Source organism: Carassius auratus, chromosome 23, assembly GCF_003368295.1.
Source record: "Carassius auratus strain Wakin chromosome 23, ASM336829v1, whole genome shotgun sequence".
Classification (NCBI taxonomy): Eukaryota; Metazoa; Chordata; class Actinopteri; order Cypriniformes; family Cyprinidae; genus Carassius; species Carassius auratus.
The window spans coordinates 2,065,640-2,081,394 of NC_039265.1; the positions used below are offsets into that span (position 1 = coordinate 2,065,640).

At 41.2% G+C, this 15,755-nt stretch overlaps 1 protein-coding gene across 2 annotated transcripts in view; it reads left to right on the top strand.

Moving 5' to 3' along the window:
- plcg1 (phospholipase C, gamma 1) overlaps positions 1-15,755 on the top strand; it is a 45,141-nt gene that overhangs the window by 16,064 nt on the left and 13,322 nt on the right. Inside the window, exons 5-24 of one of the 2 annotated variants that reach the window (XM_026199205.1) lie at positions 54-101; positions 759-843; positions 1,051-1,134; positions 1,564-1,586; positions 2,360-2,429; positions 2,624-2,725; positions 3,321-3,439; positions 6,853-6,938; positions 8,105-8,225; positions 8,328-8,496; positions 8,590-8,712; positions 8,799-8,900; positions 9,936-10,123; positions 10,530-10,730; positions 11,356-11,475; positions 11,550-11,730; positions 12,078-12,155; positions 12,245-12,348; positions 13,309-13,402; positions 13,494-13,563. In XM_026199205.1, the coding sequence (XP_026054990.1) occupies positions 54-101; positions 759-843; positions 1,051-1,134; positions 1,564-1,586; positions 2,360-2,429; positions 2,624-2,725; positions 3,321-3,439; positions 6,853-6,938; positions 8,105-8,225; positions 8,328-8,496; positions 8,590-8,712; positions 8,799-8,900; positions 9,936-10,123; positions 10,530-10,730; positions 11,356-11,475; positions 11,550-11,730; positions 12,078-12,155; positions 12,245-12,348; positions 13,309-13,402; positions 13,494-13,563 (2,168 nt within the window). The remainder of the gene's footprint in view (positions 1-53; positions 102-758; positions 844-1,050; positions 1,135-1,563; positions 1,587-2,359; positions 2,430-2,623; positions 2,726-3,320; positions 3,440-6,852; positions 6,939-8,104; positions 8,226-8,327; positions 8,497-8,589; positions 8,713-8,798; positions 8,901-9,935; positions 10,124-10,529; positions 10,731-11,355; positions 11,476-11,549; positions 11,731-12,077; positions 12,156-12,244; positions 12,349-13,308; positions 13,403-13,493; positions 13,564-15,755) is intronic. The other variant, XM_026199206.1, reaches the window with a different exon arrangement.

Below are 15,755 nucleotides of genomic sequence, written 5' to 3' on the forward strand. Positions count from 1 at the left end.
AAATGTGAGCATTAAAGTGTCCTGTATTTTTTCTTCTCTTTCGCTGGACTCAGGTGGCTGAGAAAACAGTTTTACGCAGTGGATCGTAACAGAGAAGACAGGTATGTTTCATATGAGTGTAATCGAGCGCACAGCTTCTGGAAATAACCATCTCTACAGCAGAAGCTGCGCGTTTGAGCTGTTTTCCTGCCATAGCGGTCCATTTCATCTCTCAATCTCATCTTCCTTGCGATATGTGTAAGGTGTGTTTTTTAAGGGTAGAAAGAAATGGCTGACTCAGAGGTACCAGTCCTTATCAGACCAAACACACACACACACACACACACACTCCTGTTGGGTAAACAGAGCTCAGAGACGGCACATCCTGCAGCAGGAAACAAAGCTCAGAGCGCGAGTGTGTGTGTGTGCTCCTACACACACACACTGAAGGTAAATACAGCGAGAGTGGTTCAAAGACACATGATCTCTGTGTGAGGAGCTGTGTTCGGATGAAATGGTGGTCTTGTGGAGATAACATGCCATTTCCAGCTTGTCAGATCACTTGTGACTAAATCAAATCAAAGAAATGACGTACACAGCAGAAATTAACACTCTTTTCCACTCACACTGGAGCGGTGCCTCTTCACCTGTACACACCGACAGTGTCTCTGTGTGTTTGTGATAAATAAATACAACTCATACGTAAAGTAGTAAATAAACTGAAATATACTGAACTGTATTTCTAGCCACATTCCCAAACGCTGTGTGTTCCTCTGCAGAATTTCCTGTAAGGATCTGAAGAGTATGCTGTGCCAGGTCAACTACAGAGTTCCCAACATGAGGTTCTTACGGGAGAAACTCCCGGTAACTATGCTCTTTCTCTCCGCTCGCTGCAGGAGTAATAGTTCACTGTATAACGACTGTTATACGGTTTAATTCTCACACTGATAACTGCACTAATATTTTGTCTATGTATTTGTTTAATCTGTATTACCAATGCATTTGTAATTCGAGGAAAGCGTGTGTTCATAAAAGTATCATTCGTTGTTTTTCATGTGATATCTTGGTTAGGATGGAGAGCTGAGGAATGGAGATGTGTCGTATAGTCACTTTGCGCAGTTGTACCGCAGCCTGATGTTTGACGCACAGAAATCAGTGAGTCCCTTTATCTGAATGTGTTTATATACAGGTGGAGCAGGGCTGAGGGAAGCCACTTCAACCCCATCAGTCACCCCGCTTCTCAAAAGAGCTTCACATCAATACTCGCCCTTTAAAAAGCCACAAGATCTATGTCTGAAAGCCATTAGGCCACACACACACACACACACACACACACAGAGAGACGGACGTGGCACTGATGACCCATGCACTTAAAGCTGTGTGTGTGTGTGTGTGGATTGCATCACTTGTGGCCCGTGTGGCTGTTTGATGGCACATCAGTTGACTTCTGTCTATATATGTTTGGGGTTTTGAGCTCCAGACGTGAATCTGGGTGTTTTACACTGGTGGTTGTTGTTACGCATGCATCAGATATGAATTGCATTATTCACATAATCATCCCTCTGTTCTGCGTTGTTTTTGTAGATGGAGATTCCTCTGCTGCAAAGGTATCCACCCGCTCTCTTATTTACTTGTCTAAGATAAAGTATTTACATGAAACAGTATTTACTCATTACTCCATAAACTTAAACTTCCACAATAAGATGGATTTACGGGTAAGACTGAATTTAGGGATACATAATGTAGAGTTGATTGAATTGATTGGGATTCATGAAAGCCCATTTCTCAAGAACAAAAAACAAGGTATTTGCATCTTTTGGTAACACTTGAGAGTAGATAACACTTATTCATTATTAACTACAACTCAATAAACTCCTAATTAGCTGCTTATTAATACTTAGTTAGGTAGTTGTTAAGGTTAGGTGTTGGGTAGAATAAGGTTATGCAGAATGGTTACTACTAATAAATGGCTAATATTTTAGTAATATGTATGCTCATAAATAACTAGTTCAGAGACCCTAAGCTAAAGTGTTACCCATCTTTTCAGTTTATTTCTCAGAAGTGTGACAATTACACTGTGTTATCTTTTTTTGTTCAGTAGTGGAAACAGGCATCCATAAAATGTCATTGAAATAATTATATACGGTGTTATATGCTATATAATATGTATGTGCATTTACTAATAGGTCTTATTCAGCAGTTAAAAACAATAAGTGTGTGTGTGTGTGTGTGTATATAGTGAGTGAGTGAAAAAGTGTAAGTGACACAGTCACATGATGAGCGATTAGTAAATGGTCATTTATTGTATTTGACACCATGATTAATAGATCTGAAGTCTCTGGAGTGTAACACTGATCTGTGTGTTGGTGTGTTTCCTCAGGCTTATAGAGAGACCAGAGCAGAAGATCTCACTGGAGGACTTCCAGAGCTTCCTGATTGAACATCAGAAGGTTCGATATTCACCTCTCATCTGATCACACACACAAAACCAGGACAGATGTATTGTTGTTTGTATAGTACAGTGTGGCGTGTTGTTGTTGGTACAGAATCTGTTCTAGAGACGTTTGGTTACATGTCTCTCTCTCTCTGTGTGTGTGTGTGTGTGTGTGTGTGTGTGTGTGTGTGTGTGTGTGTGTGTCTTCAGGAGCTCTGGGCTACAGACAATAACAAGGTGCAGGAGTTCATGTTCCACTACCTGAAGGATCCTCTGCGAGAGATCGAGCAGCCATACTTTCATCAAGACGAGGTGACGTTTAGACACATGAAGTGATCAGTGCATTCTGGGTACACATTTGTTACGTTCCCTGGGAAAGAAACCAATAACAGTTCAGTGTGAAGCGCCATGCTTTACCCACATCTCCACTTCCTGCTGTGACCTCAGATCTGTGTCTGATATGCCTGACCTTAATCGCTCGCTGGTGAATTTCCATCTACTGTTTCAAAGAACTATTTAAATGAAGTGTGTATTTATTGAAATTTCATAAAGATGTAGCTTATATACATGATATTGTGTTCATATTTTATTTTTTTGTAGCTAATTGGAGTGGATATTTTCACACATATTGAGATCTAAATGCATTTTATTTATTCAAGCGTATTGTTTATAAGCACTATATGTAGCTATGTATGAACTCCTTTAAGGTAAATATTAAATAAGCCACTTGGTTTCTATTTACTTTGACCTACTCTCCTTGTACAACCACTTTTCTGAGTTAATGTTCCCTAATGTTCCCCTTGCGCCCCTTCATGAAAACTGGTTTTTATCTCCAAGCCAGTTTTAGTGTTAATTAGGCTACTTGCTTCATGATTTTAACCTAAGCCTCATGTTTTGGGGTCCTCAGTTGCTCACGTATCTGTTCTCTAAAGAGAACACGATCTGGGACTCGCAGCTGGATCAGGTGAGGCCCGAGGACATGAACAACCCCCTGTCCCACTATTGGATCTCCTCGTCCCACAACACGTGAGTAGAGGAGTCACCAGCGCTCCCTCTAAACTACACACTGATGTGAGGAAACCACTCAGCTGCTGTCTTCAGTAGTTATACAGTACTGATCAATCAAGAAGCTGTATGTTCATTAAAAGTCTGTCTGCAGGTATCGAGTAACTAGCTCAGATAAGAGATCAACTGACGGATAAAGGACATTTAGATTAATTCATGTTAGTTTGTCATCCATTGGTTAGGTAGGTAGTTGGTCGGTGCATTATTTGGTTAGTTGGTCAGTTTTGTTAGGGTGTAAAATTGATAATCCTCAAAGAACCAGAATGTTAAATAATGAGAAAAGGGTTTGTTGGTTGGTTGGTTTGTTAGTGTATAAATTATTTCTTCCTCAAACAACCAAAATGTTAGATGATAGGTAAAGAGTTGGTCTTTTATTCTGTTGGTACAGTGATGACGTATTTGAGAGGTTTCATTTTGTTTTGTTGAAATGTCCATTACAATACCCATGAAATGAACTATTTGCAGATCTACCTGCGATGGAAGGAATCTTCTGGAACATTGGACATGATGGACTGGCCTCTCAAAGTCCATCGAGCAAATTTGGGGCGAGTTGGAAAATGACCTGGACAGATCTATTGTAGATTCAAAGGAAAGCCTTTGGCTTGAGTTCAGAAGGCATGGGATAGCACTAGTGTTGACGTTCTTATGAAATATACTGACACTGTCAGAGAGATGTGCTGCTGTAATTGCTGCAAAAGATGGACATATCAAAAATATTAAAGTGGATAAAAACAGTACGACTCACTTCATCTGATATACAGCATGTAGAGCAACCATCTGCATGTTTCACGAACATTATGAAATTAAATTATTGCAAAAAATATCAATGTTTTCAGATCTGTCATGTGTTCTAGCAGATTTATTTATAGTAAATGAATCCTTGAGCCATACAGTTGGATGATGGAGAAGGAGTTGGTTAGTTAGTTGGTTATTTATAGTATATAATGAATCTCCCATGAGCCATACAGCTGGATGATGGAGAAAGAGTTGGTTAGTTAGTTGGTTATTTATAGTATATAATGAATCTCCCTTGAGCCATACAGCTGGATGATGGAGAAAGAGTTGGTTAGTTAGTTGGTTATTTATAGTATATAATGAATCTCCCTTGAGCCATACAGTTGGATGATGGAGAAAGAGTTGGTTAGTTAGTTGGTTATTTATAGTATATAATGAATCTCCCATGAGCCATACAGCTGGATGATGGAGAAAGAGTTGGTTAGTTAGTTGGTTATTTATAGTATATAATGAATCTCCCATGAGCCATACAGCTGGATGATGGAGAAAGAGTTGGTTAGTTAGTTGGTTATTTATAGTATATAATGAATCTCCCTTGAGCCATACAGCTGGATGATGGAGAAAGAGTTGGTTAGTTAGTTGGTTATTTATAGTATAAAATGAATCTCCCCTTGAGCCATACAGCTGGATGATGGAGAAAGAGTTGGTTAGTTAGTTGGTTATTTATAGTATAAAATGAATCTCCCTTGAGCCATACAGCTGGATGATGGAGAAGGAGTTGGTTAGTTAGTTGGTTATTTATAGTATATAATGAATCTCCCTTGAGCCATACAGTTGGATGATGGAGAAAGAGTTGGTTAGTTAGTTGGTTATTTATAGTATAAAATGAATCTCCCTTGAGCCATACAGCTGGATGATGGAGAAGGAGTTGGTTAGTTAGTTGGTTATTTATAGTATATAATGAATCTCCCTTGAGCCATACAGTTGGATGATGGAGAAAGAGTTGGTTAGTTAGTTGGTTATTTATAGTATAAAATGAATCTCCCTTGAGCCATACAGTTGGATGATGGAGAAAGAGTTGGTTAGTTAGTTGGTTATTTATAGTATATAATGAATCTCCCATGAGCCATACAGTTGGATGATGGAGAAAGAGTTGGTTAGTTAGTTGGTTATTTATAGTATAAAATGAATCTCCCTTGAGCCATACAGCTGGATGATGGAGAAGGAGTTGGTTAGTTAGTTGGTTATTTATAGTATATAATGAATCTCCCCTTGAGCCATACAGTTGGATGATGGAGAAGGAGTTGGTTAGTTAGTTGGTTATTTATATTATAAAATGAATCTCCCCTTGAGCCATACAGTTGGATGATGGAGAAAGAGTTGGTTGGTTAGTTGGTTATTTATAGTATATAATGAATCTCCCCTTGAGCCATACAGTTGGATGATGGAGAAGGAGTTGGTTAGTTAGTTGGTTATTTATAGTATAAAATGAATCTCCCCTTGAGCCATACAGTTGGATGATGGAGAAAGAGTTGGTTAGTTAGTTGGTTATTTATAGTATATAATGAATCTCCCCTTGAGCCATACAGCTGGATGATGGAGAAAGAGTTGGTTAGTTAGTTGGTTATTTATAGTATATAATGAATCTCCCCTTGAGCCATACAGTTAGATGATGGAGAAGGAGTTGGTTAGTTAGTTGGTTATTTATAGTATATAATGAATCTCCCATGAGCCATACAGCTGGATGATGGAGAAAGAGTTGGTTAGTTGGCTAGTTAGTTAGTATTTATAATGCATCATAAGAGTGTATGCCTAAAAATAAAATAAAATTTAACAAATTTTAAATGATGGAGAAACTGGCTGGTTGGTTGATTAGTTAAAGTATGACATGATTCCTCCTCAAATAATTTAAATGTAAGGTAATGGGTAAAGCATTTGAACAGATTTCCATGAGAAACAATATTCTTATTAGCATAAAACCATCTCCATTTGATTGCATACGTCTGTGCAATGCTATCCTCCTACATTCTGAGTATAAACGTATTATTCCCAAAGATCAAATATATATTATATATATTATACACACACACAAAATCTAAGTGTGTTGCAATAATTATGTAAATGAGCCCATCAAATAAATGTCTGGACAACGTACATGTGCTTTTATAGTTGTGGCTTCCTAATGTGCAAAACTAATGTAATGTTGAACAACCAACACAACAGGCAGCTTGAACAAAGAGAAGTCATCTGTAAAAGTGTGTTGTGTATCTGTCAGTAACCTGTAAACGTGAATAGAAAGACACGGATGTTGGGGTGTGTCTGAATACTTTTGCTTTGAATGCATAATTTATTTTATAACCTAGCATTTGGTTTCTTTCGTGACTCCAGAACAATTGAGGTAGATTTTTGTGTTTAACCGGTGTAACTAGATTATAAAGCTGTTAGGTAGTTTAAATGGAGGTGGTTAAAGACTGATAGAATGGAAGGAATCCTTGTTTGTGAAGAATATTGGTGTGGTTTATGAGCTGTAGTAGAGGTGAAGAGGTTGTTGATCCTGAGAGTAAGGTGTGTCAGTGCTGATGTGTGTGTTATGGAGTAATCAGACAGGTCCTGACGTGTGTGTGCGCTTGTATTTTTAGCTATCTGACGGGAGACCAGTTTTCCAGCGAGTCGTCTCTGGAGGCGTACGCCCGCTGTCTGCGGATGGGCTGCAGATGCATCGAGTGTGAGTCTCAATGCAACACTCAGCCAGTCTTTATTAATGTGCCACACTGCTGTTGATGAATGCTTTAAATATTTCTGTTGTTATTTTTCTTGAATCTAACATGCTGATAATACAGGTATTTTGTATTGAGCAACATATATTACAGTAGTTCTCTTTTGACCTTTTCCTCCCAGTAAAACAATTAGCGGACTACACTTCTGGTACATTGTTTATTTACATTATTTTAGTTGGTAAATCATAAAATGCATATCCTGCAGTTTTAGTTTCTAGGTTCTGGAATAAAACATTTTAAATCAGAATTTTATGTACTTGTTTGATTCATTTGATATGCGTTTTTTTTTTTTTTTGGTCTATTTTTTTTTCCATTAGTTTCTTTTGGTTTATTTGTTTGTTACATTGGTTTGTTTCTTTGGTTTAGTTTTTATTTCTTTAGTTTCTTTTTGTTTTTTTGTTTTTTTCATTAGTTTGTTTCTTTTTGTTTTTTTTGTTTTTTTCATTAGTTTGTTTCTTTTGGTTTATTTTTTGTTTCATTAGTTTGTTTCTTTTGGTTTATTTTTTGTTTCATTAGTTTGTTTCTTTTGGTTTATTTTTTGTTTCATTAGTTTGTTTCTTTTGGTTTAGTTTTTGTTTCATTAGTTTGTTTCTTTTGGTTAATTTTTTTCCCCTATAAGTTTCTTTTGGTTTATTTGTTTGTTACATTGGTTTGTTTCTTTGGTTTAGTTTTTGTTTCTTTAGTTTCTTTTTCTTTTTTTCATTAGTTTGTTTCTTTTGGTTTATTTTTTGTTTCATTAGTTTGTTTCTTTTGGTTTAGTTTTTTGTTTCATTGTTTTGTTTCTTTTTTTTCATTAGTTTGTTTCTTTTGTTTTTTTTTGTTTCATTAGTTTGGTTTATTTGTTTGTTACATTGGTTTGTTTCTTTTTTTTTCATTAGTTTGTTTCTTTTGTTTTTTTTTGTTTCATTAGTTTGGTTTATTTGTTTGTTACATTGGTTTGTTTCTTTTTTGTTTCATTAGTTTGTTTCTTTTGGTTTATTATTTTTTTTGTTTCATTTGTTTCATTAGTTTGTTTCTTTTGGTTTATTTGTTTTAGTTTCATTTGTTTCTTTTTGTTTGGTCTGGCAGCGGGCTGTGACGTGTGTGTGTGTGTGTGTGTGTGCTCTTTTTGCAGTGGACTGCTGGGACGGTCCTGATGGGATGCCTGTGATCTACCACGGTCACACCCTCACCACCAAGATCAAGTTCTGCGATGTGCTTCACACCATCAAAGAACATGCCTTCGTTACGTCTGAGTGAGTGTGGCACTTCTGTGTGTGTGTGTGTGTGTGTGATGTTAAGGGAATCTTCTGAGTGCGTGTTATGCAGTATTCATTATTACATGTGTTTGCACGCAGCTATCCCATCATCCTCTCCATCGAGGACCACTGCAGTATTGTCCAGCAGAGAAACATGGCCACTTACTTTAAGAAAGTGTTTGGAGAGATGCTCCTGACCAAAGCGGTGGACATCTCGGCCGACGGTCTGCCCTCGCCCAATCAGCTCAAGAGGAAGATCCTGATCAAGGTGAGACCCCATTGGCTACATGACAGCAAATGCCATTTTGTAGCTGTTTATGTCAAGATTTTCTCAACTGAGCACCTGGATTGATGTGTTCAGCACAAGAAATTAGCTGAGGGAAGTGCGTACGAGGAGGTCTCGTCTTCAACACCCTACTCCGAGAACGACATCAGCAACTCCATCAAGAACGGCATCCTGTACCTGGAGGACCCCATCAACCACGTGAGCGCACCTGCATTCAAATCTTCATCTAAAGCTGATGGCAGGTTGTTGAGGCTCATCCTGGATGTTCACTGTTGTCCTCACAGGAGTGGTATCCTCACTTCTTTGTCCTGACCAGCAATAAGATCTATTACTCTGAAGAGACATCAAGTAATCAAGGGAACGAGGATGAGGAGGAGCACAGAGAGGTGAGGAAAACACAGTCTCAGGAATAACAGCAACCCTGCTAACCTCACAGCAGTTTTCAGTAGTGCCATAGTTGCATTTTTTTTAACATAATTCCTGACAGCAAAATGGATATATTTGCATGACTTTCTAACATTTACAGATGGAGAATATAGCTGTGACATGCCAGTTATACACTGAGGAAAACACTCTGTGCATTACACAGCACAGACACAGTATAATCAGGGTTTGCCATGGTGGATCGATTTGATCCATGATCGCCATTGAGGACTTCAATCCCTTTAATAAAGGCTTTTCCTCAGGTCTCAGTAGTATTGTGATGCATCATATTCACGCCGCAGCAGTGATGACTGAACACGTCTTGGAAAGTTTAGAGAGGAGATATCAATCTAGATATAAAATATTGGTTACTGTTTATTGGTAACTTTCTAAACAATTAAAGAATATTGCATCCACTTGTAATTATATATAAATAAATAGTTTTTTTACTGATGCAAATATGTTAGAAACGATGCATGGCGACACAAATGGTAACTTGCATCCGATGCACACTTTTATTAAATCAGTGCATCGCATCGTTAACACAGCAGATGCTTTCCATGTTGTTAATATTCCATATTGGCTGTTTATTAGTACTTATAAAGCACATAATAGTACCTTATTCTGCATGATCATATTTGAGATCCTTTAATCCGAACACAACAACAACTTACTATTAATAAGCAGCAAATTTGAATTTTATTGAGGGAAAACGTTAATAGTGAATATGTGTTACCTAAAGGGTACCTTTAAATCTAGTAGATGTGCTTTTTCCACAAAAAAGCCCCAAGTTTCGGTAGTGTCCTGAGAACTTCCTGTGATGCTTTCGATTCAGTTAAATTAAATCAGAGGTGTGTGTGTGTGTGTGTGTGTATATATATCTATATCTATATCTCACACACACAACAGATGAGTTCTGAGTCTGGATTTAACTGTGGCTGATGTTTTAGCACATCTGATCTCTTCTGGAAGCTGATTCCAAGTGGTTCCTCCTCTAGATCTGTAACGGCATGGACCAGCATGTGACGGAGAAGTGGTTTCACGGGAAGCTGGGAGCGGGGCGTGACGGGCGTCAGATCGCCGAGCGTCTGCTGTCGGAGTACTGTCTGGAGACCGGCGCGCCGGACGGCTCCTTCCTGGTGCGGGAGAGCGAGACCTTCGTGGGAGACTACACACTCTCCTTCTGGTAACCTCCAGCGGCTGGAGACCTCACTCTGATCTTTAATCTCTCTCAAATCTACAAACTCCTTTGAAGACATTTTGAAAAGAGTTAAGCCACAGTTTTGAAGTTTTTAGCAAACAAAATAATGATAGAAACATGATATAATTCAGACGTAATATTTCTCGCCGTAGCCACAGAAGCTGGAATGATGTAAAACACAAACAGGCAAACAAACATTTAAAACTAGATTGGATCAAGTGGTATTTACCAGATGTCTAACAGGTCATACAAGACTGACTCATACAATTTTTGTCCCGCTTTTAATGTATGTGGAAAAGTCTTTTATAAAGTGTTTTTAAAAATCTGCCACTGCTAGCAGCTGAGAGTGAAGCTGCTGTGAGTTCAGATGTGTTGTGTTTGCTCTGCTCAGGCGGTCCGGACGGGTTCAGCACTGCAGGATTCACTCTCGACAGGAGGCCGGCAACCCCAAGTTCTACCTGACGGATAACCTGGTGTTCGACACGCTGTTCGCGCTCATCACACATTACCAGCAGGTGCCTCTGCGCTGCAACGAGTTTGAGATGAAGCTGACTGAACCAGTGCCACAGACCAACGCTCACGAGAGCAAAGAGTGAGTCCCACAGAGGCACATGATCCACGTTGCTTGAGGTCCAGTGTAAAGTTTCCACAGTCAGTGATGGTTTGTGGTGCCATGTCATCTGCTGGTGTTGGTCCACTGTGTTTTCTGAGGTCAAAGGTCAACACAGCCGTATACCAGGAAGTTTTAGAGCACTTCATGCTTACTGCTGCTGACCAACTTTATGGAGAAGCAGATTTCATACATGTATTTATATACGGCAGAGCACGCCTCTGAAAACCATATTTACACCCTTGAGCCTTTTAATCATCATCTTTTCACAGCGATTGGTTGTCACTCAATATTTGCATAAAGTCGAGGAACACCCACTAAATGCTTTCTCTACACAACTTTCAATCATATAATGCACACAAATATTAAGGAAAAGCTAAATGGAATTTCAAAGCAAATTTGTAAACTATTTAAAAATAAAAGGAAATTAAACGCTCTAAACCATAATGACTAGTTAGTGTTTAGGATTTCTCCAGGACTGAGTGATGCAGACAGTCTCATCTGCCTGCAGTAAGAGCATCTCTGAGCAGGGTGTGTGTGCTGCTTCTGTCCCGTCTCCTCGTCTAATCTGAGCGTGTGGTGTGTGTGTGTGTGTGTTTCTGTGCAGGTGGTATCACGCGAGTCTCTCCCGCAGTCAGGCGGAGAACATGCTGATGAGAGTCCCGCGTGACGGGGCTTTCCTCGTTAGGAAGAGAACTGAAGTCAACTCTTTCGCCATTTCCTTCCGGTGAGATCCAGACTCCTGCTCTCATGTGTCTCTGTGTCTCTGCAGCTCTTCTCACTCTCTTCTGTGTCTCTCAGGGCGGAGGGCAAGATAAAGCACTGCCGCGTGCAGCAGGAGGGACAGACGGTGGTTTTGGGCACCTCGGAGTTTGACAGTTTAGTAGATTTAATCAGTTACTACGAGAAACATCCACTGTACCGTAAGATGAAGCTGCGCTACCCCATCAACGAGGAAACACTGGAGAAGATCGGCACTGCTGTGAGTCACCCGAGCTCAGCTAATAATGACAAATCTCTCAACACTTTTCTCACCCTCAGAACTGAAAACAAGACATTTTAAAACAAGTCTTGTGAACCAAACCATTGGCTTCCTTTGTAGGGACAAAAAAAAACTAAATATCTTTCATGTTCTTCAGTAGAAAGCAAGTTGACTTTCGCTGGGTTTACACCGATAGTGTAGCATTTATTTGAAAGAACCAGCATGTTTTGCACTAGATGTGTGTATTGTTGTGGTTTTGGTTGACAGATGCACCTACTGATTGTTAGTTAGACCTTACAGTTGTTGGTTTCTGAGTGGAAGCTCTTTCTCTTCTGGTCTGTATACAGGAGCCTGATTATGGGTCTCTGTATGAGGGTCGAAACCCTGGATTTTACGTGGAGGCCAATCAGATGCCCACGTTCAAGGTACCTCTGCTCTCTCTGCATGTACAGCGTGTTTCTGGTACTGTTTGGTTTGGTGTGTGACGCTCCTGTGTGTGTGTGTGTGTGAGCAGTGCACAGTACGAGCCATGTATGAATATAAAGCCCAGCGTGATGATGAGCTCTCCTTCAGTAAGAACGCCATCATTCAGAACGTGGACAAACAGGAAGGAGGCTGGTGAGTACAACACTCTCAATATACAGCTGCACATTCAGTTTCAGAAAACATACACAAATATGATGGTTCGGTATGCACCTCGGTTTTAATGTCATGGTTTGGTACTATTTTGGTACAGCAGCGGGAAAAAACTTAGGGAGCCCTTTTACATTATAAGGTTACAATTAGGCCTTACAGCTTAACCAAATCTTAAATTTAATTACTATTTGTTTTTAAATAGATCATCAACATTCAACTTAAAACAAATATATAAACAAACATGTAAATTGCATATAGTGCAGTTGTTAAATGAACTTATAAATAAAATTTTCAGGCTATTTGTTAAAATCATAGCATTTTTCTTAACCGATCAATTAAAGCATGTATTAAATAATTAAGGCTAACAGGTTTAGTAAAATGTAATATTTGGTGAAATGCTCCTCTCTAGACTTAATTTCTCTCGTGAACTAATGAGCTGTGGACACTGATGACATGCTGAGGTAAATTAAATGCTATAACATGAATGCATGTACTTCTGTTATATAGGGGCGGACATCTTTGGTAACGTGTTTTTTTTTTATGCAAACAAAGTCATTTTATTTGGGGTTTGTTGATTTTAAATATAAAACTTGGTGAAATTTTTATATATTAGTGCTTTTTGAACATTTTGAGCACATTCTATCAATAACATGATCATTTTGGTCACTATAATCCTGCTAAGAAATGTTCATATCATAACGTCTCTAATAGAAATGATTTTTAGAACAACTTCCTTCAGCTGATGAAAGCATTGATTAAAAGCACTGACTGGCAATCAGAATCCACCGGACTTTAAATTGGCAGATGATAAGACTTATTTGCCAAAGCCTATTTTTACCTGCATTAGGTGTGTGGTGTTTATTTTTGGAGCCCATTTCTCTCTTTCGGTCTTGATTTGGTTCACAAACACCATGAGGACTGTGTGTTTGTGTTCCCGCTCAGGTGGAAGGGAGACTATGGCGGGAAGAAGCAGCTGTGGTTCCCTGCGAATTACGTTGAGGAAATCAGCCCGACAGCCGTGGAGCCTGACAGAGCTGTGAGTGGAGTGCGTGTGTGTTTGTTGTGTTGTGTCAGAGACGCTCTGGGCTCCGACCTTTACCCCTGTTCTCACTCTCGCTCTCGCTCAGCAGGCCACGGAGAACAGCCCTCTGGGAGATCTCCTGAGAGGAAGTGTGGACGTGTCTTCCTGTCAGATCGGTGAGTGTGTGCGCTCCTCTTCCCTGATTCACTATCTGCATCAGATCAGATGTTTGAGACCCTTACACAGACTCACTAACACACACACACAGACAGAAACGGACACACTTGCACACACAGACACACACATACGCGCACAGACATAGACAGACAGACAGACACACACACACATACACATACCAAGACACACACAAACACAGATATACACAGAAACACACAGACAAATATACAGATACACACACACAGACAGACTCCCACACAGTCACAAAAACACACACAGACACACACGCAGACAGACACATACACATACAAACACACACGCAAACACAGATATACACATAGACACACACAGACAAACATACAGACACAGATACACACACACACAGACAGCCTCACACAAACAGTCACAAAAACTCACACACACGCACAGACACAAACAGATGCAGACAGACACACATACACATACAAACACACACGCAAACATAGATATACACGTAGACACAGACACACATACTGACAGACAGACTCACTCACACACATACAGACACAAAAATACACACACACAGACAGACATGCACAGACTCACAGAAAGACTCATGCTCTCACACACAGACACACTCACAGACAGATACGCACAGACGCATATTCGCACACAGACATGCTCAGACACACAGACGTGCACATACGCGCTCAGACTCTCTCGGACACGCTCAGACTCTCTCGGACACGCTCAGACTCTCTCGGACACGCTCAGACTCTCTCGGACACGCACAGACTCTCTCGGACACGCTCAGACTCTCTCGGACACGCTCAGACTCTCTCGGACACGCTCAGACTCTCTCGGACACGCTCAGACTCTCTCGGACACGCACAGACTCTCTCGGACACGCACAGACTCTCTCGGACACGCACAGACTCTCTCGGACACGCACAGACTCTCTCGGACACGCTCAGACTCTCTCGGACACGCTCAGACTCTCTCGGACACGCTCAGACTCTCTCGGACACGCTCAGACTCTCTCGGACACGCTCAGACTCTCTCGGACACGCACAGACTCTCTCGGACACGCACAGACACGCTCAGACTTTATCGGACACGGACACGCACAGACACGCTCAGACTCTCTCGGACACGCTCAGACTCTCTCGGACACGCTCAGACTCTCTCGGACACGCTCAGACTCTCTCGGACACGCTCAGACTCTCTCGGACACGCACAGACTCTCTCGGACACGCACAGACTCTCTCGGACACGCTCAGACTCTCTCGGACACGCTCAGACTCTCTCGGACACGCTCAGACTCTCTCGGACACGCTCAGACTCTCTCGGACACGCTCAGACTCTCTCGGACACGCTCAGACTCTCTCGGACACGCACAGACTCTCTCGGACACGCACAGACACGCTCAGACTTTATCGGACACGCTCAGACTCTCGGACTCGGACACGCACAGACACGCTCAGACTCTCTCGGACACGCTCAGACTCTCTCGGACACGCTCAGACTCTCTCGGACACGCTCAGACTCTCTCGGACACGCTCAGACTCTCTCGGACACGCACAGACACGCTCAGACTCTCAGACACGCACTGGCACTCTCAGACACGCACAGACACACTCAGACAAGCACAGACTCTCGGACTCAGACAAGCACAGACGCACAGACTCTCGGACTCAGACACGCACAGACTCACAGACACTGACTCAGACACTCTCAGACTCTCTCGGACACGCTCAGACTCTCTCGGACACGCACAGACTCTCTCGGACACGCACAGACTCTCTCGGACACGCACAGACTCTCTCGGACACGCACAGACACGCTCAGACTCTCAGACACGCACTGGCACTCTCAGACACGCACAGACACACTCAGACAAGCACAGACTCTCGGACTCAGACAAGCACAGACGCACAGACTCTCGGACTCAGACACGCACAGACTCACAGACACTGACTCAGACACTCTCAGACTCTCAGACACGCACAGACTCACAGACTCACAGACACGGACTCAGACACGCACAGACTCACAGACACGCATAGACTCACAGACACTCACAGACACTCACAGACACGCACAGACTCACAGACACGGACTCAGACACACACAGACACGGACTCAGACACGCACAGACTCTTGGATTCAGTCACGCACAGACTCACAGACATTCACAGACACACACAGACTC